This window comes from Pseudophryne corroboree, chromosome 3, assembly GCF_028390025.1.
Source record: "Pseudophryne corroboree isolate aPseCor3 chromosome 3, aPseCor3.hap2, whole genome shotgun sequence".
Classification (NCBI taxonomy): domain Eukaryota; kingdom Metazoa; phylum Chordata; class Amphibia; order Anura; family Myobatrachidae; genus Pseudophryne; species Pseudophryne corroboree.
In genome coordinates, this window is record NC_086446.1 from 631,289,175 (window position 1) to 631,310,574 (window position 21,400).

The 21,400-nt window shown below is 44.8% G+C and overlaps 1 protein-coding gene across 1 annotated transcript in view; it reads left to right on the plus strand.

Moving 5' to 3' along the window:
* Positions 1 to 3,564, plus strand: part of LOC135057361 (putative neutral ceramidase C) — a 167,137-nt gene extending 163,573 nt beyond the window's left edge. The window contains exons 21-22 of the mRNA XM_063963249.1: positions 1,115 to 1,203; positions 3,138 to 3,564. Coding sequence (XP_063819319.1) covers positions 1,115 to 1,203; positions 3,138 to 3,318 — 270 coding nt within the window. The 3' untranslated portion in view covers positions 3,319 to 3,564. The remainder of the gene's footprint in view (positions 1 to 1,114; positions 1,204 to 3,137) is intronic.
* The last annotated feature ends 17,836 nt before the right edge of the window (positions 3,565 to 21,400 follow it).

A 21,400-nucleotide genomic window follows, 5' to 3' on the forward strand; every position in this document is an offset into this window, starting at 1 on the left:
GGCTGAGTAAGTCCAAAGCTACTCAGAAACTGCAAAAAACTTTTTTGTGCTGTTGGCTGCAAAAGCGTTGCAAAGCGAAAATACATTCCCCCATAGGCGGCGACTATCTGATCGCAGCGCTGCAAAAAGTTGCTATCGAGCGATCAACTCGGAATGACCCCCTTAGTCTCTTTCACCATGAGCTTCCTATCAGTCTTTTTCTCTCTCTCCCTGTGGTTTTCCTGTTTATTACTAATTTTTGCTGGTGATTACGGGGGTAATTCCAAGTTGATCGCAGCAGGATTTTTGTTAGCAATTGGGCAAAACCATGTGCACTGCAGGGGAGGCAGATATAACATGTGCAGAGAGAGTTAGATTTGGGTGTGGTGAGTTCAATCTGCAATCTAAATTGCAGTGTAAAAATAAAGCAGCCAGTATTTACTCTGCACAGAAATTAAATAACCCACCCAAATCTAACTCTTTCTGCACATGTTATATCTGCCTCCCCTGCAGTGCACATGGTTTTGCCCAATTGCTATCAAAAATCCTGCTGCGATCAACTTGGAATTACCCCCTACATTTCCTTTTTACCTGTTAATCTGCTAAACTGCTGTTGTTGCACCTTGGATGCCATCCATTCGACTGATATATGGACCTTTGAAATGTTTTCTACCAAATATAATGATCATTAATGCACCACCATTTTCATAATCCTACAACATTTGTTAAATATTAAATCAAAGTTACTAAGAAGTAAATAGTTTTAGACAGAGAATGCTGAAAGTACAGTATAACTACAAACAAATGATCTAACAGACATTTTTCTTATGATCTCACCACAGGGTCTCCTTATGTTTGCGTTGTTCTGAGTTTTTTCTTATCAATATTTTGGATCCATGTTGTAGATGTTGCTATTTCTATGTATGAGATAGTAGTTAGTGGGGTATATTTACTAGTAACCGCAGATGATCGGTGGCTTTGACCAATGGATTTAATATCGTAATAGAAATAAGTGCTTAAACTGGTCTCTCTATATTGCCGCTGAACCTAGAATTAAGGAGGTATCACATCTTAATGAAACCATTGTAAAAAAGACATTAGAAAATATTTAGCATTTTTGTAATTTATGTTTCAGACTAATGATACTTATATAAAAGTAGAAAAGTACGACAATGTAAAGGGGACATGGCACACGGTACATAACGATGCCTCCTGGGAGACGAGGTGAGTGGTATAAATGTGATATGTGTTGTGTGCAGTAAGTGGATCTTATGAAGACTGGAAAAGGTTAAAATCTATAAAAGGAATAGTCATAATGTGGATTTCCTTTGCTTTGTAGTTAATTTTGCATTCCACACCGCACCTGCAAGCCAGCTGCATTCTGTGGCTACACCGGCTTCTTCTGTACATCACTGCACTTTAGCTGAAGGAAGTCTCTGTTCCATATTTCTGGATTCATTTTCTGCAATATTACTCTAAACCGATCACCATGCCCAGAAATGAGACAGTTAGTATTGGGCGTACCTATAACCAGTGGCGTAACAATAAATTATGTACCCCCCTGCCCAAAAAGTTTCAGATGCCCCACCCTATAGTACCTGCTTGTTGTCAGGGGATTCCCCGACTGCCACGGGTCTGCGGTCCCATCATGCCTGTCCTGCTCGTTGTCAGGCCCCCCCCCCTCCGGCTGCCGCCGCCGTAGGTCTGCAGAACTGTTACGCCTTCCCCTCCCAAATGTCCCTCCCAAAATGGCTGCCACCTCCTCTAGCATCCTTAATAACTGTTCTATTATGAGGAGGTGGCCATTTTGGGAGGGACATTTTCAATGGAAGCAGGTGTGACGGGACCACATATAAGTTTCTCTAGGTCCATGTAGTTGCATAACAAGAGCCCCCATAGACCCCCAGCACCCACAAGCCACCACGGGGCCAGCTGGGGCTATTGGTATGCCACTGCCTATAAAATTAGATGAGGTACATAAGTGATCCTGCTTCTCGTAGCTTAGGTTGTGTATGGCCAGGGTCATCTTAACAACATTATAGACCATGGGCAAAGCAATGCAATGCACTACCCTACCCACCCATTCACACAAACAAACTAAAACAATAATAACTTACCCCTTCTGCAGTCCCACTCCATCTCTCCACATGCTTCCAGACAGTGAATGGCTGTAGGCACTCTGATTGGTGAATAACTTAAGACATCCACCCATCAGCATGCTGACAGCCATTCACTGTGTGATTGTAGGCTGGGAGGCAGGTAGAGAATGCGCACTTTGGTTGGTGGACAACTCCAGCTGTCCACCAATCAGAGTGTTGGTCATTAACTTTCTGGCTGCAAACTGTGATGCAGGTAGAGAATGCGTCCTCACCGCCCTGTGAATTCACAACCAGAGCAGCCGGGAACATTCTCACCTGCCCCCCAAGAAGCTAAATGGCCTGAGACCAGCCTGCCCCGGGTCCAAGGCTCCAAGAACCGTGGGCCACTGGGCAGCTGCCCAGTGAGCCCCTATATTAAGATGGACCTGTGTATGGCCACTTTTAGACTGTATGGGGCTGATTCTAAATTGGACAGGTCTGCAGCCACTTTACTGTATGGCTCTGGCAGCCCGCTGACTACCTGATTATAAAGGGAGTAAACGCCTGGATATGGCGGGTATTCGTGTGCCTCCATGCAGAAGGCTGGCCCACCCACTGATTTTCCATCCTAAGTAGTCATCATTGGAGTCAGAACTTGCACCAGCACCATGCTAGGTGCAAACACTCACTCTGAGTCAGGTGTCCCACCTTCATGGTCATCGCCCAGTTTCTGCCCAGAAATGGCCAGTACACATAAAGAGTGGTCTTTCAACAGACAGATTAATCCACCTGCACTTGCAATCTCTGCTTGTGTGTGCACACTGTGCTGCACATGGCTGCAATTGTTTTCTATGGTGCACTACTGTTTGCAGCTGTCTGCATTTCTTCTTGCGTCTGACTCAGAATCAGGGCTGGTACAGTATGTCTATCTAACTAAAAGAGATGTACATCTTCGGAAATGAAGTCCTACTGTAACTCACAGTTTGAGAACCACTACACCGGAGATTCATTCTGCTATCTATGGTCTAACATCCTGTCATTTATTTATCATGAATTAACATTGAGCTTATTTTTCTTCAGATATTACTGGCACAAGGGCACAGGATCTCAGAGCAATGCTACAATTGAGTGGCACATACCTGCATCAGCCGACTCTGGAACCTACAGGATCCGTCACTTCGGTCACTATAAGCAGTCCTTCATCCCTGCCATCATAAGGTCCTATAATGGGACTTCAGATCAGTTTCAGATCACTAACTGATCAAACAGCTCTCAGCTTACAGAACAGATGCTGTATGTGGGGTATTCAGAAGAGATGTCCTGTGACAAACAGTTGTCATCGACTCAAAAATATATGTGCTGTGCATTTACACCTGCCTTTTATGAATCTGTAAAGTAAACACTGTATACCTTATTCTAACTCAAGGATATTTTGTAGTACTGAATCCTGCTGGAAACAGAAACAGCTGCCTCATTATGAATGTAACATTCAGATATCACCATTAAAATAAGCAAAACATTGCCTTGTGGTATATATTTCCTGCCACAGGCAGACATTTGTTACTATATTCTGATTACTGACAAAGAGATGTAAACTCAGGGAAGATAACTTGTCTGTAGGACTGCGCGCACTGCTTGTTATTGTTTTCCAATAATGGGCCTGATTCCGACGGTGTGTGCACTGTGTATGTGCAGTACCCGTTCTGCGTGAACGCTACCATGACTGACCTGCTGCAGAGTTTAGTGGTGGAGTGGGGGTGGTGACAGGGACCGTTATCCAAAGTGGGGGTGTAACGAACACGTTTTGTAGGGTGGCGAGCGGTGCTTAAAGTGGTCCTAGAGAGGTGGTGGAACTCACTCCTCATCCACCCGGCGCCCATGCACAGTAGTAGCACCCCTAATAACACATAATGCCCACAGTAGTAGCACCCTGTAAAACACAATGCCACAGCAGTAGCGCCCCTTTTACAATGCCCACAGTAGAAGTGCTCCTTATGCGATGTCCACTGTACTGGTAGTGCCCCTTATATAGAGCCCGTAGTAGTGGTGCACCTTATGCAATGCCCCCAGTAGTAATGCCCCTTATGTCACCAGGAGTGATGCCCCTTTACAATGCCCTCATTAGTAGTGCCCCCATTAGTAATGCCCTTAATGGTAATGCCCCTGTGTAGTATTGCCCCCAGTAGAAATGCCTCCAGTCATTTAGCCCCCTGTAGTTTAGCCCCAGTAGTTATGCCCCCAGTAGTTTAGCCCCCAGTGGTAATGCCCCTGCAGTTATGACCCTACTAGTATACCCCCACTTTAGTTTAGCCTCCCAGTGGTATTGCCCGCGGTAGTTTAGCCCCTGTAGTTTAGTCCTCATGTAATTTGCCCCATGTAGTTTAGCCCCCAGTGGTCATGCCCCCTGTAGTTTAGCCCCTGCAGTTATGCCCCCAGTAGTAATGCCCCCAGTAATAATACCCCCCTGTAGTTATGCCCCCCTGTAGTAATGCCCCCATGTAGTTTGCCCACTTGTAGTTTAGACCCCTGTAGTTTAGCCCCCAAGTAGTAATGCCCCCAGTAGTAATGCCCCAGTAGTAATGCCCCCAGTAGTAATGCGCCCCTGTAGTTTGCCCCCAGTAGCTTGCTCCCTTGTGGTTAGCCCCTGTAGTTTAGCCCCATGTAGTTTGCCCCCAGTAGTTTTCCCCAAGTAATAATGCCTCCAGTAGTTTAGCCCCTGTAGTTATGCCCCAGTAGTTTGCCCCCAAGTAGTAATGCCCCTGTAGTAATGCCCCCAGTAGTAATGCACCCCTGTAGTAATGCCCCAGTAGTAATGCGCCCCTGTAGTTTGCCCCCTTGTAGTTTGCCCCCAGTAGTTAGCCCCCAGTAGCTTGCCTCCTTGTAGTTTGCCCTCAGTAGCTTGCCCCCTTGTAGTTTGCCCCCAGTAGCTTGCCCCCTTGTAGTTTGCCCCCAGTAGCTTGCCCCCTTGTAGTTTGCCCCAGTAGCTTGCCCCCTTGTAGTCTGCCCCTAGTAGTTATCCCCCAGTAGTTTGCCCCAAGTGCTTAGCTCCCTGTAGCTTGCCCCCAGTAGACACACCGCTAATACACTCACACATATGTTTTTAAATAAAAAACACCATACTTACCAAGCCCTGCCCGACCGCAGCAGTCCACCTGGCGACCGCTCCTCAGCACTATGAGAGAGACGTCATGACGTCTCTCCCATAGCGCACACTGACACAGCCGGAAGCCGGAGCTCAGTTTTGAGCTCCTGCCGCCGGCTTCCGCTGTGGGGAGCAGGGCGCCTGCTGGTAACACAATCTCAGCGGGTGCCCGGCATCTCCCTGCGGCGCCGGGTACACATCGGGTTAGGTGAGCCGGAGGAAGTGGAACTGACGGAACACAGTTCCGCCCCGTTCCAGCTCCCTTTAACCCCTGATGGTGAGCCCCGGATCTGCGTCGTCAGATGCAGACTTCCTGGACCTGGCAGAGAAGTTCTGATGGCCCATCTGAGTAAGTTTCGGCTTACACAGATGGCTGAGGGCTGACCGATGATCCTGATGGCCACGATGATTATTCGATGCTGCATCGACGCAGCGCTCGGATCGCAGATGCTGGCAGGAGGCGTCTATTTCCTACTTACTCCTCCTACAGCATTACCATATTAGTTGTACGGTATAGCACAGCTTCTACCCTGTGGCAGTGCAATACCGTACATTACATATCGGAATTAGGCACATGGGGGGGGAAGATGGCATTGAGAAATATATAGAAAATCTGTTAGGTTTAATGAAAAGCTAAAAGAAAAACAAAGTAGAGAAAAAAGGGTGCACATTTTTTGTATCCAAGAACAGTATGCCATCTGTGGGAATGTGCGTGCATGTGTGTCTTTGAAAGAAAGAGAAACAAGGGACAGCACAAATAGCGCGTTACCTGAGCTAAACACAAGAAGAACTTGTGACATACAGTATGCATATACATAATCTTCATACAAAGTCTCGCTTCACCTACTCTGTTTGATTAAATGGGTTATATAGGAGAACTCAATTTAAAAGCAGTATAAATTTAGTCTCTGTGTCCGAGTTCTTCTGTTTTTTAAAGTGGCAATCATTTACATGGCAAAATCAACCTGGTTCTGCTATGTAAATTGCATGGCAATTGCTTGAATAAACTGAGATATTAAAGTTTTGAGGTCAACTCACCAAAAAATGCTGTCTTGCAAAAAAACTGCTACTTTTCAGCGAGTTTGACCTAAAAAGTTATTGCAGCACTACAATAATTAAGGCCCTCATTCCGAGTTGATCGCAGAGATTCATCGCATCGCAAATGTGCGAAAACTAAGTGTCTGCGCATGCGCAAAAGCGTGAATACGCATGCGCGAGTACATCTGTACGACATTGGTGCAAAAATACAAAAAAAAAAACCACACGTAACTGGCAAACGAAAACGAGGAGTGGCGGAGGCGTGGCGGAGGCGAGACTTCGCAATGCTCCGACATGGGCGTGAAAGTGGGCGTACAGTGTGGGAGTATGCAACTCGCAATGGGCGTGTTTTTCGCAATTAAACATTGTCGCTGTTAAAACTAACATAGGAAACCGTAGCAACCTCCACGCAGCAGCCGAGTAGGTCTGCAGTTACTCTACATTTGCGAAGTACTGTTACAAGTGTGTATGCAGTAATTAGCTGTTAATTGGAGAGCACATTCATCTGATGGGCAATTACTTGTTAATTACTGCGCAGATGAAAGTTAGCAACCAGCAATTGTCTGAACCCACATTACATGTTTATTCTACTCACATATAAATCTCACACACTGCCAAATAAGGTTGTTATTTGTGTTCAAGTTGGTGTGTAAACATTTGTTAAAATTGTTTTAATGTGTGTAAGACTAACAAATACAAACAAGTGAAATTATTTCAAAATTAATTTGAAAGCTGCAACATTTTTGCAAAAGAAACCGACACCCACATAATGCAGCATACACTTTAATTTTGTCAGAAATGTAACATTAATATTTGTTTATAATATCTGACAATGTTTTAAATGATGTCCTGTTGACCATAGATAAATCTAAAAAGTGTTGTGTCAGTTTACTTAATATGGACATTAAAGTGTGGTGCAAAGCATACCTGTATTTTTGGGTTGATGCAATATTTTGGTATAAATTGCAGATTGGTCTACAAGTGTCTATATGCTGACCTAATCTTTCTGGAACTAAGATTTACCTAATGCATTACCTTGAATAAACTGCCCAATTTTTTTTTTTAAGTTTTTATTACTGTAGTAATATTTCACAACATGAAAACAACATGGCTACACGTGAGTCTCACAGGCAGAGATGGACCAAGCAGCAAGCATATGGCACTGACACAAATGATATAGCAGAACTCAGTACTCTGCAAAATTCAGCTTCTGACAAAATTATAATTTGTAAGCATAAATAAAACATATTACACACCCTGCCACACAAAAATTTGGACCCAACTGAGAAAGAATTAGGATCCACCACACAAACACAACAATACATAGCACACTAGTAAGAGGAAGATGGCTCTGGTGTTTATACAAAAAAACTCACAGGCTACAATACCTCCAAACATAAATAATACATTTCACTAAGAGGGAGTTATCCATTCTGGCCACACAAGCCAACTCCAAAATAACATAGAGGCAACATGAAAAACATGGGTGCTGCCCATCTGGAGAGACATCACTTTCTTTTTTTTCTCCCCGCCTGAGGCTGTTCTTCTTGGCTTGGTCTGCGGAGCGACCTTCATTGGGCCTGCCCAGTGGGCTGTTCTTCCTGGGCAGGGGCAGGGGAGGGAGCCGATGTGGGTGGCTCTCTGCCACTGTGGGCAAGGGAGACAGCGATGGCCTGGAGCCCTTGCAAGATGTTATTTGCAAGGCTTTGGAATGAGGAGGCAAGTTGTTCTTGGCCCTGCCTGATCTCTGCCAGACCTTGGCAGAGTTGAGCAACACCTTGCTCAACACTGGTTCGGTGCTCAGTGAGCCGGACAGCTATCTGGCTTACCTCCTGGATGACCCTGTCTTGAAACGCATTTAGGCTCTCACCATACCTAGCGATTTCAAGCAGGATCTCCGGGATAGCAGAGGGTTGGGTGGGGGGGCCAGTAGGAACCTGCAGAGGTGGGATTTGTGGCCCCACACTGGCAGACCCACTAGGTCCCTCCACCTCAGCCACATAACCCTCCTGTGACTCAAACTGATCACCCCCCTGTGCTGTGTTTTGTGGCAAGCAAATAGAAGAATGTGTGGGGGAAAAATAAAATTAAAAATTAGTTTTTTTTTTATAAATACAGTTTAAATTGCAGACAAATACATGTGTAAACTTACCTGGCAAGTCATGTCCCGTCAGGATCTCAGGCAGGTCCGTGTCCATATTAGACACCCCTTGGCCCTCCTCATAACTGACACAGGCCATCGCCATCTCCTCCAAGTCTGTAAACTCCACAGCGACAGATGGTCCTCCACCTGTAGCCCTTGAGGCATTCCACTCCGCAGACCTCTTTGCCTTCAGGCGGGATTTGAAGTCGGCCCACCTACATATGTATTGTGAAAGAGGGGCAAAGTAGAGTCTTATTATTTGTGTATGTAAATATATAGGACACATGTTCTGCTTGTGTTTGCTATACATAACATCACATGTAACTACATTTTTAAGTCAACTTAGCACAGAAAAAGGACTGGCAAGATGCACTTACCGTCGTCTAACTTCCTGCGATGTTCTGACGACAGAGCCAACTTCATTCACAGAATGTGTGATGTCCCTCCAGATGCGATCTTTTGTAGCAGCACCCATGTTTTTGGGGCCTCTATGTATTTTGGACATGGCCTGCGTGACCAAGACACGCAACTCCCTCTTAGTGAATGCTGGCTGTCTTTTCTTACGTCTGGAGGTAGCCTGTGAGGTTTCTTCCTGTTGCTCCTCACCATCTTCCTCCTCACTAGCAGCTTCTGTCTGTTGTGTTTGTGTGGCTAATGCTGATTCTCCCTCAGTTTGGCCAGTATGTGTGTGTGGCAGGGTATCCCCACTCAATTGTTGGGGCTCAGAAGCTGACATTTGCAGAGTACTAGGTCCTGCCTCTTCAGAATCCGCAGAGGCGAATTCCAACATCCGTCTCTGGCACTCTAGGCGTTTTTTCGCCAATGCCATCTGCTGCTGTGCAATGCGGTCCATCTCTGCTGCTAATTCCTCACGAGAAGCCATGTTGGAGATGACGTGTGTACGCCCAGGTGTGTGCCTATTTATACCTACGTGCGGCGCGTTCATTCACACAGGTGTACAGTCTGGTAATCTTGCTAATGATTGCACTGCTTATTTAAGGGCCTAGTTTGCACGCTGTGAGTGTTGGTAGTTTTGAGTTTGGAGTTGTTTGGATTTTGCAGTTTGGAGTTTGTGGCCCGTGCGTGAAGGTGCTATTGTGCTTTTCTGAGTGAGTAATTGTCAAGCATACATTTTCCCGTTTGTTCGCGTTTAGCATATAGACAGTATTGCATACTTTTTGCGAAGTTCCGTTTGTGAGTATTCGTGCAATCGTCTTGTTGTTAAATGCAACTCTGTTGTTGCAATGTATGTTTTTTTTTTATTAAATATTAAATGTTGTTAATCTATATTTTGATTGAAAATTTATAAAACAAAACCTGTGCTTTAGTGTTTCTGTTTTGTGGACTAATGTAAAAATGTTGTTCTTAGTGTCATTTTGTGTCTCTTGTAGGTGTCTTATTTTGGGAGAATTATCCCGTTATTTTATTTGGAATCACTTACACTTTATTTGTTTGGTGTGCCTTACAACACTAATCTTCAGTTGTTTTTGGAGGAGCAGGTAAGTCCCCTTGGCCTGTGTTTGTGGCTGTTTGTGTTTGTTCAAAGTGTTTTGCTTATGTTTGTCATCCATCTTTATAATAAATTAACTAATTTTTCCCAGGATTGTTCAGCAAAGTAGTGCTGTTCTTGCCTGTAATAGCTACTAAAGGGCTAAATTTTGTTGTGAATCTATTTTAGATGTATAACCTATTTTTCTTAATTTATACTTAGGTGTTTGTTATGTATTTGATGCTCTTATTATGTGTCTGTTTGGTTGGTTGACATATTTGTGTTGTATTTTCAATAAACTATATAGGTTTCTCACTTTTAATTTGTGTTTTTCCTTTTTTGTCTCAATTTCAAATTGTTCCGGAATTGAATCCAGAAAAAATGTCGTATGCTCCTGCATAATAAAATAAAAATATTATGGTGTTTTTGTTTTTTTATTGGATTTGTCTTATTCACCATATCTTTTTAAATTTTTTTAAGTGTGTGATGTCAGTGTTTGTGGCAGCAGAAGCCCTCCCACCCCAACCCACAGCAGCACTCCCACCCCAACCGCCAGCCCCACAACCACAACCGGCTCCTTATCAACCAAGGCAACGGAGGCGTGCTAGGCCACCAATTTTCCGCACCCGTGTCCTACTTTTTGGGATGCCAGATGATGTTGTTGTGCGTAGATACAGGCTGCCACCACATCTAATCCTAGACACTCTCTCCATAATAGAGAGTGATCTGGAGTCTTCAATTCGGTATCCTACAGCAATACCACCATTGACACAATTCCTTGCTGTGTTACATTTTTTGGCCACAGGGTCATTTCAGCATGTTGTTGGAGACCTGGTTGGCATGTCGCAGGGCCAGTTCAGTAAGGTCCTGCGGCGTGTCAGCCAGGCTTTCATAAAGCGTGTGAAGCAATTTATTGCTATGCCTCTGGATGATGGTGCCCTAGATGTGGTGAAGCGGCAATTTGAGGAAGGTGGTAGTCGCTTCCCACATGTTATTGGGGTTGTGGATGGCACACATGTAGCTATTGTGCCACCAAGACATAATGAAGAAATTTATAGAAACAGGAAACTGTTTCATTCTCTGAATGTAATGGTTGTTTGTGGGCCATCCCTCCAGATCCTTTCCCTGAATGCCAAGTTTCTCGGAAACTCGCATGATGCTTATGTCATTAGACAATCAGGGATATGGCACAGATTAAGATCAAGACAACGAGCAGACATGTGGTTATTGGGTGAGTTGGCCAACATAATTTCCAGCCATTTTTAAACAATTTTAGGAATATACTCTTTCTAATTTTTTCTTCTCCTCAAACAGGAGACCGTGGATATCCTTGCACCCCCTGGCTCATGACTCCTTACCGTAATCCCAGGCCAGGACCACAGACGGAATTTAACTCCGCGCTTACTGCCACTAGACAGCTGGTGGAGCGCACAATTGGGGTCCTTAAAGGCCGTTTTCGTGTGCTCCACCGCACTGGTGGCGACATCATGTATTCGCCGGAGATGGCAAGTAAAATAGTGGTCCTGTGCGCTATACTACATAACATCGCGGTAAGGAGTAGCGTAGAGCTTCCTCAGACAGAGGAATTGCCAGATGAGGAGCCAGGGGTTGTCCGTCGATTCGGTGGGGGGAGTGTTTCACGGAGGGGAAGCCAAGTCAGGGCAAGCATTGTTGAAGAATATTTCAGGTATAGTGTATTTTGATTTACTTTTCGAAAATAATCTAAAACACTGTATGCTTATGCTCATTTTGTTACGATGTAATTTGGCTTGCTATTGTAAGGTCATTGTGTAATTAATCGGGTGTGTGGGAATCTCTAATTATGTTTTTTAAAAATAACCTTAAACAAGTTAAGCTTACAATGTTTTATTTTAGAATCTAATAATGTGATGTTGCTAAATAGTGTCCTTATTAGTTTTCTTTCATCTAATCCTGTTTTTAATGAAAAAAACACAAACAAATGAAACTAAATGTTGGCCACTTTGTGACTGTGCAGCTGAATTATCACACAAAATGTGGTGAGTACACAGAGTATTTTTTAAATTTTAAACAAAGTGTGTGTGTGTGTGTGTGTGTGTGTGTGTGTGTGTGTGTGTGTGTTTGTGTGGGTGTTTTAGTTGGTGGTTGTGTGTTAAATTTTTATTTGATTTTTCCTCTTCCGCGACTGCGTATTTCCGCTCGTGCGAAATTACCACTCTGCTCTTCACAGCATTGCAAAGATCAATAAAGTTTATTGAAATGACAGCATAGATTTTAGACAAATAACATGCTAACACACACTATAAATATATGCCCAAATAAGGAAAACGCCATTGCCATGATGCGTGCAGCACCTTTCACCAGGCGGGAGCTCCGCGTCCTGGTTGCGGTGATGGTCCGCCGCGTAAGCCGCGTTGGGCGCTTTATCCCAAATTGGGTTAAGCGCGAGGCCTACGCGGAGGTCCGCCACCTACTGAGGTCTCGCGTCCGCAGCAGGCGGACCATCATCCAACTCGAGAGGAGATGGAGTGATCTCCACAGGAGGACTCCGGAACTGTTGGCGGTGATCCGCCAGCAAATCCGGCAAATGCGTGCACGCAGTAAGTTACATTACATAACAGAGATTATTAGCATAAACTTAGCAAATTTACACTAAGTGGTAGTCTGTAATTGCAACACTAACTGAACTAATTTAATAAATATGACAGTGTGTGTGGTTAGGGCAAACAGTACTGACTGTAGCAAAGTGATTCAAAACAAGTGCATGTTGTACAGAATTAATACCCAGGCTGGAAACTGTACCAAATAACTTGATCAGTGGTGTCTATATAATAAGGTGGCTTGAATAGTGATCTGGTGATGTTGCCTATACCAATCAATATGACTCAATGGAATAGATTCAGTAATGAGCATCAAAAAAGTTTAGTATAATCATTTTGGTTGCTGTGGACAACATGAACAGTTTTAAAAATCATAAGAATAAAAAAAAAACCAAGCCCTGTGTCTTTTACATGGGACAGAACAGTGTAATTGACAAATGGTGTTTCTGAAATTTAACATGCAATCTAAAATATAATACATATATCATTATAGGACGACCACAACGGCAAGCTGATGCAGGGAGGCAACATCAGGCCCCTTCTCAGCCCCCCTCCCCTTCTCACTCCCCCTCCCCTTCTCACTCCCCCTCCCCTTCCCAGTCCCCCTCAGCTTCCCAGTCCCCCTCAGCTTCCCATTCCCCCTCAGCTTCCCAGTCCCCCTCAGCTTCCCAGTCCCCCTCCCCTTTCCACTCCCCTTCTCAGCCCACCTCTCCTTCTCTTTCTGTGCCCCCTTCTCCTCCTTCCCAGTCCCCTTCTCCTTCTCCTTCCAACTCCCCTTCTCAGCCCCCCTCACCTTCTATTGGACAAACATTCTCTCCGCCCCAAACATTCTCTCCGCCCCCTCGCCCTCTCAATCAGACCCACCCTCAGAAAATACATCCCCGATCCCTCCTCCTTACCCCATCTCTCCTCCTTCCCCAATCCCTCCTCCTTCCCCCATCCAGCCTCCTTCCCCCATCCCTCCTCCTTCCCCAATCCCTCCTCCTTCCCCCATCCAGCTGCCTTCACCACCCAGTGAATGGGCAGAAGAAGCCCCTGATGGACTCAGTGGTGATCATCATGTTGCAGAGCAAAGTAAGTGTTTTAACATTTGTAAAATAAATATTACCTACTTACACTTACAATGTAAAAACATGCACTGTTGTACTGTTGAAAATCAGCTAGCAAGGAAAACATTTTGAGTTATTATTGATGGTGTTCATGTTGCATTGAAATTTTTGTGAGTATCATTATATGTAGTGTTTATGTGTGCAATGTTTTGTGTGTCCACTCTAGGTCGACACTCATTAGTTCGACAGGGTTGCCAGGACAACATGGTTTAATATGTGCTCAGTTTTCAGCCTAACATTTCTACCTGAGTGGAGTTTAGTATGTTGTTAGTCTTTTACACTTGTGCCTGTGTATTCATAATGTTTGCACTTTCAAATCACATGCTTCACTTTGTTAGCCAACCGAACAACACAATGATTTGTGGTGTGAAAGTTACACTCACAAAATGCTTATTGTATTTTTCAAAACCTGTTTGACCTTATTTAGTAAAGGCGGTTTTCAGGTAGTGTGGGCATGCTAGGATATGTAGTCCTTCTGAAGATAGTGATATGCAGTGTGATGATGCAGGACCAAACCTCCAAAACTTTAATTCTCTTCACTACAGATGTGATTGAATGCCAACATGGTGTTACATTTACTAAGATGGTAGTTCTCTTTAACATGGGATGTTGCCCATAGCAACCAATAAGATTATAATTGTAATTTTTATGCCCACTTTTACAAGATAACATGTTTAATTTGATTGGTTGCTATGGTCAACGTCCCATCTTAAATAGAACTCCCGTAGTAGTAAATGTACCCCATGGTGTGGTACACTTTCTTGTAAAAAATACAAAAACATTGCTGAGCAGGCTTGTGTGTTGTTCTGCTACTGATTTATCCTTAAAGCAGCCATGATGTAGTCACTTAGGCATTAAAGCAGGCCTGTCCAAACTGCGGCCCTCCAGCTGGTGAAAAACTACACATCCCAGCATGCCCTGACACAGCTTTGGCATTCTCTGACCACAAAACTGTGTCAAGGCATGCTGGTATATGTAGTTTCACAACAGCTGGAGGCCAGCAGTTTGGACATGCATGCATTTAAGTGTGCTTTGTGCCTTGCTTGGATAATAAGTAATGTGATTAAGTTATTAATGTTTATGTTGCATCTTAATTTCAGATGTTGCAGTTGGAGATCCCACAAGTTTTGGGGGCATTCTGGAAAACATGCGCCAACACCTGCATGGATTATTGAATTGTATTGATCAGTTACAAAAATTTGCTTGATTACATTTTGTATTTTTATTTTTACTGATTACAAAAAATGTAAAAATAAAAACAAGTTATTTAAAGTTAACCGGGTGTTGTGTTTATTAATGCAAAAAAGGATCAGCAGATTGCCAAGCAGAAATTGATTTCCTAAAACATTTCACACATCTAACGTAAGATTTTAAAAAAATAAAAAAATTAGGAGATTATTGTGTTAATAAACATGTAAACACCTTCATTCACAAACAACACCTTTACACCAAAAAAAAAAAAAAAACATTTAAAACATCTATATTTATATTTTAGACTTTTACATGTTGATGGCCAATTATGGCAACAAAGTGTTCTTCAGGTATTTTTGGCTGACTTAATTGGTTAGGAACATTGGCCCTCATTCCGAGTTGTTCGCTCGGTATTTTTCATCGCATCGCAGTGAAAATCCGCTTAGTACGCATGCGCAATGTTCGCACTGCGACTGCGCCAAGTAACTTTACTATGAAGATAGTATTTTTACTCATGGCTTTTTCTTCGCTCCGGCGATCGTAATGTGATTGACAGGAAATGGGTGTTACTGGGCGGAAACACGGCGTTTCAGGGGCGTGTGGCTGAAAACGCTACCGTTTCCAGAAAAAACGCAGGAGTGGCCGGATAAACGGTGGGAGTGCCTGGGCGAACGCTGGGTGTGTTTGTGACGTCAACCAGGAACGACAAGCACTGAACTGATCGCACAGGCAGAGTAAGTCTGAAGCTACTCTGAAACTGCTAAGTAGTTAGTAATCGCAATATTGCGAATACATCGGTCGCAATTTTAAGAAGCTAAGATTCACTCCCAGTAGGCGGCGGCTTAGCGTGTGTAACTCTGCTAAATTCGCCTTGCGACCGATCAACTCGGAATGAGGGCCATTATCAATCATTACACTAATTGGATTCGTAATTGATGAGGGCTTGTGGACTTTAAACTGAAAGGTGTAATTTGACTTAATAGCAAAAAAACACATTGGCCCTCATTCCGAGTTGATCGCTCGGTAAAAATCTTCGCATCGCAGCGATTTTCCGCTTAATGCGCATGCGCAATGTTCGCACTGCGACTGCGCCAAGTAAATTTGCTATGTAATTAGGAATTTTACTCACGGCTTTTTCATCGGTCTGGCGATCGTAATGTGATTGACAGGAAATGGGTGTTACTGGGCGGAAACAGGCCGTTTTATGGGCGTGTGGGAAAAAACGCTACCGTTTCCGGAAAAAACGCAGGAGTGGCCGGAGAAACGGGGGAGTGTCTGGGCGAACGCTGGGTGTGTTTGTGACGTCAAACCAGGAACGACAAGCACTGAACTGATCGCAGATGGCGAGTAAGTCTGGAGCTACTCTGAAACTGCTACGAGGTGTGTAATCGCAATATTGCGAATACATCGTTCGCAATTTTAAGATGCTAAGATTCACTCCCAGTAGGCGGCGGCTTAGCGTGAGCAACTCTGCTAAAATCGCCTTGCGAGCGACCAACTCGGAATGAGGGCCATTGTTGTGCGTTTTTCCTTAAAAGTGTGCACTTTTAAGGAAAAATGTGTAAATCTACTACAACTTAGTATTTTTACGATGAAGTATGTGTTAATGCGATGGTTTCGCATTGCTGCGATGGTTTCGCATTACTGCGATGTCATTTGGCGTACGCCCACTTTGTGTAATACTGCGTACGAATGTGCAAAAATACGTTGGGGGCGGATGTTCGCAAATTTACTACATTAACGCAACTTTGCGAATATGTTGTGCGAACGAAAAACTTAGCGACCAACTCGGAATGACCTCCCAAGTGCCACACATGCCTTGCTTTGTGGCTTTCAATAGTCACCGCTTGGTGAAACTAGTCCCTTATGTCAGCAGAACATTTGCACACAATACCACAGATTCATTCTTTAGCAGACAGTTGGATGGATGGTATTCTAATCAATTGGTGTGTGTGCGCAGTGTTAAAAAAGACGCTCAGCTGTGTTCAACATCAACACTGCATGCACCCCTGACTCCAGCCCTGATTGAGGTGTGTTCTGCTGCGATCCAGTCAGTCCTGCTCATTTTCAATACCCTGTAAGAGTGGGACGGAAGGGTGAGAGTGGGACACTGACAGGACACCCAGAGGAAATAATTCAGGGCAAGGAGAAGGTGAGGAATATGGGTGCAAACAACAACAAAAAACTATTTTTAAAAAAGCATATAAAAAGACTTCGTAAAGAGAGAGTTTTTGAAAAAAAAAAAAATTTGATTACTCTTGTGACAGAGACACTATAAAATTCCTTTAAAACAAATATTTCCTGTATTGACCAAAATGATAGAGCTTCCATATAGAAGCGAAACTGGTCAGAGACTAGAGTTCAACTGTAATTTCTGCCCACCTACATCCCTGTGGTTGTGCTGGCATCATCCGGTCCATTTGCCAGCAATACGAGACTAGGCGATCGACATTAGGATTTCTGTAGCGGAGTACACTGGGGTTCCACAGGGATAACATCGGGGTGTAGAGTTGGATCTTGATCCGAGGCACCAACAGGCTAAAAGCTTTGACTGTTCCCAAGATGCACAGCGCCGCCTCCTCTATAACCCCTCCTCCGTGCACAGGAGCTCAGTTTGTAAGTTGGTGACTGTGGTGCAGGCAGCTAACAGGGAGGGCTGCGCTAGGCAGCCCTGAAAAGAGCTTTTTTAGAAGACAGAAGACTTCAAAGGCAGCAGCACAGGCACTTAAAAGTGCTATATGTCATTCTGACATATCGTGCTGCGGCTCCCTCACCTCCCCCAGCAGCGCTGTATACTCCCGTGCCCTGGTTGCCGGGTACTTACAGCGGAAGGCTCCGGTTTCTCTTCAGGCACACACACTGACCGCTGCTCTCCAGGATCGAGTGGCCGCAGTACAGGGAAGAGGTAAGAGGGTCCCCCAGACGAGACCCGCTGAAAACCGCGATCCACCGCTGTCTCTAGGAGACGGGCCGAGCGCGCTGCCGTGGATACTGTGGCCGTACAGGGACCCTACTAGACCACCAGGGCAAGGGGCACAGGTTGGATTACCTCATAATCCACTTTAATAGGCCCCGCAGTACCCGGTGGTGAAGTCCAGCAAGGGGATAAGGCTCTGACCTGTAGCCCCACCCCCAGCCCCAGGCGCCATTTACTGCAAATGTTTCCACCCGGGAACTGCATCTCTCTGTCTCCCTCACTCCCTGTCAGCATTTGGGCGCCATTACACACATGCTGAGCTGATTCTGGGACTGCTGGGCAATGTCTCCTCTGTAAAGCCGCCTGCATCATCAGCGCTGTGCATTTACAAGACACTTAAGTATTCTACATGTCATTTAGACAGTGTTAGTTAAGAACAAGTGCACAACTACAGGGATATATTTAGTACAAGTACCCTGTGATATACATCCAGTCTTTACTGTGCATTGTTATATCTATATACCTATATAGCTTTACTTAGTGGTACAGTTTGTACTTAGTATTGCTAGTCCAGTGCAGTTTTATTGTTTTAATAATTTCTGCATTGTATATGTGACTGAGTGTGTGCCAATAGCTGCTGTTTGATTTCTATTTCGTGTATCTCACACATATTGCCATCCCTATATTTTGTACCCTGAGGGTGGCTAAGTGATTTAGAGTTATCATATAATTTCTGATACGTCCTAGAGGATGCTGGGGTCCATTTCATGACCATGGGGTATAGACGGTTCCGCAGGAGCCATGGGCACATTAAGACTTTTCAAGGGTGTGAACTGGCTCCTCCCTCTATGCCCCTCCTGCAGACCTCAGTTTTAGAAATGTGCCCAGGCAGACTGGATGCACTCCAGAGGAGCTCTACTGAGTTTCTCTGAAAAGACTTATGTTAGATTTGTTATTTTCAGGGAGAACTGCTGGCAACAGTCTCCCTGCTTCATGGGACTGAGGGGGCAGAAGTAGGAACCAACTTCCTAAAGAGTTTCATGGCTCTGCTTCTGGCTGACAGGACACCATTAGCTCCTGAAGGGAACTGAACGCTAGCCGTGCCTAGATGCCCACTCCCACAGCATGCCGTCACCCCCCTCACAGAGCCAGAAGTCAGAAGACAGGTGAGTGTTAGAAGACAGATCTTCAATCAAGAAAGTGACGGCTAAAGGTACCGCGTGGCTGGCGGGAGCGCAGCGCGCCATGTTGACCACACATACACAGGCACTGCAGGGTGCAGGGCGTGGGGGGGCGCCCTGGGCAGCATGAAACCTATGGAAACTGGCATAAATAAGGGGCATAAATTGCTGAGGCACAGTCCTATCCCCGCCAGTATAAAAAATTACCTCATAAAAGCTGAGGAGAAACACACCATTGAAGAGTGGAGCTTCCTCCTCAGTCAGCCAGCACACTGCTCAGCACCATTTTCTCTCTCTCCTCAGGCTGCAGAGACAACGCTGGTCATCCTCCACTACTGAACAAGTATCAGGGTACAAAACAGGGGGGGGCCCACAGTGAATTTGGTGCTATATAATTGTGTGATTAGCATTATAAAAGCACTGCATGTCAGTGGGCATTTTGTGTTCACAGACATTGTGTTACTGGCGCTGGGTTGTGAACTGGCAAATCCTATCTGTGTCCCTCTGACAGATTTTACTGTGGGTTTGTCCCCTATAAGTCCCGGAGTGTCTGTGGTGTGGTTGAGCACGTGTGTGACATTTCTGTGGCAGGATATCTCTTCCTCTGTGGAAGACATGTTAGAGACACAGAGGTGTAATATGACACCAAGAGCCTGACTGGGTGAAAGGTTACATGATAGTGTGAATCACTACTGAATCTCATACAGAAAACTGAATATAATCTGTTGAAGATGTGATTTTTAATAGTTCTGCCTTTCATCCACAGGGACCCCTCTGGGTCACATACAAATTTGCAAGTAGTACAAACTGATACCGACACGGACTCTTTTTCCTGTGTCGACACTAGTGATTCCAGGGGAATAGGTCCTAAATTAGCAAAAAAGCATTCAAAACATGTTTTAGCTATAAAGGTGGTGTTAGAAGTTACGAAGCCCCTCTTTTACCACAAGGAGAGGGTTTACTTTAGTAAAGAAGTAATGTAATTTTCCCTCCACCTCAGGAACAGTCTCTTGGAGGGAGTCTGATTTAACCTGAAAAGAAATTTCAGATTCCCAAAAGGAATTCAGTCAGCTTACCTTTTTCCAAAAGGTGGGAGTCACCCCGCATTTTAGACAGGGCCCTGTCATAAAAGAGAAAAGGTGTTTCTCCCTGCACCTGGAATGGCTTCACTTAAGGAGCCGACAGACGCAAGTGAGTGAGGTGATCTATTGATGTGGCCAATGGGACACTACTATGGCCTGCCATTGTCTGTGCGTGGGTGAGTAGTGCTATTGAGAAGTGGTCAGAAAACTTGTCATTAGACATTGACACAATAGATGGAGACGAGATACTCCTAACGTTAGGTCATATCAAAGATGCTGCTGCGTACGTACTAGAAACCATGAAATATATTGGTCTCTTGGGATCAAGAACCGCTACCATGGCAGTATTGGCTCGGAGGGCGTTGTGGATTCGCCAGTGGAATGCTGATGCAGATTCCAAAAGAAATATGGAGGCTCTCCCGTATTAAGGTGAGGCCTTGTTTGGTGATGGGCTGGGTGCGTTAGTCTTGGCGGCTACCGCAGGTAAGTCGACATTCTTGCCTTATGCTACTACACTGGCAAAAAAGACACATCACTCTCACATGCAGTCCTTTCGGCCAACAAATACAAAAAGGCCAAAGGTTCCCCCTTTTTTGCAGGTAGGGGAATGGGGAAAGGAAAGAAATCCGCAGCGTCTCCCGGTTCGCAGGAGCAGAAGTCCACCCCTGCTTCTGGCAAATCTGCAGCATGACGCTGGGGCTCCCTTGTGGGAGTCCGCTCAGGTGGGAGCACGTCTGAAACTTTTCAGTCAAATCTGGATTCAATCTGGCCTGGACCCATGGGTCTTACAAATAGTGTCCCATGGGTACAAACTAGAGTTTCAAGACGTCCCCCCATGCCGATTTTTCAAATCGACCTTGCCAGCTTCTCTTCCAGAAGAGAGGCAGTAACAACGGCAATTCAAAAATTATGTCAGGATCAGGTCATTGTCCTGTTACCCTTGTCACAGCAAGGAGAAGGTTTTTATTCAAGCCTCTTCATAGTTCCGAAGCCGGGCGGCTCGGTCAGACCGATTTTAAACCTGAAAAATCTGAATCTCTACCTGAAAAGGTTCAAGTTCAAGATGGAATCCCTGAGGGTAGTGATTTCCAGTCTGGAGGAGGGGGACTTCATGGTGTCAGTAGACATAAAGGATGCTTACTTGCATGTTCCCATTTATCCTCCTCACCAAGCTCATCTGAGATTCGCAGTACAGTATTGCCGTTACCAGTTCCAGACGTTGCCGTTCGGACTCTCCACGGCACAGAGGGTATTCACCAAGGTGATGGAGGAGATGATGATCCCCCTTCGTAAAAAAGGAGTCAATATAATCCTTATCTGGAAGATCTTCTGATAAAAGCGAGATCCAGGGAACAGTTGGTCCAGAACATCGCACTCTCCCTGTCAATACTCCAACAACACGGTTGGATCATGAATTTTCCAAAGTCGCAGTTGGAACCGACCACAAGATTGTCCTTTTTAGGGATGATTCT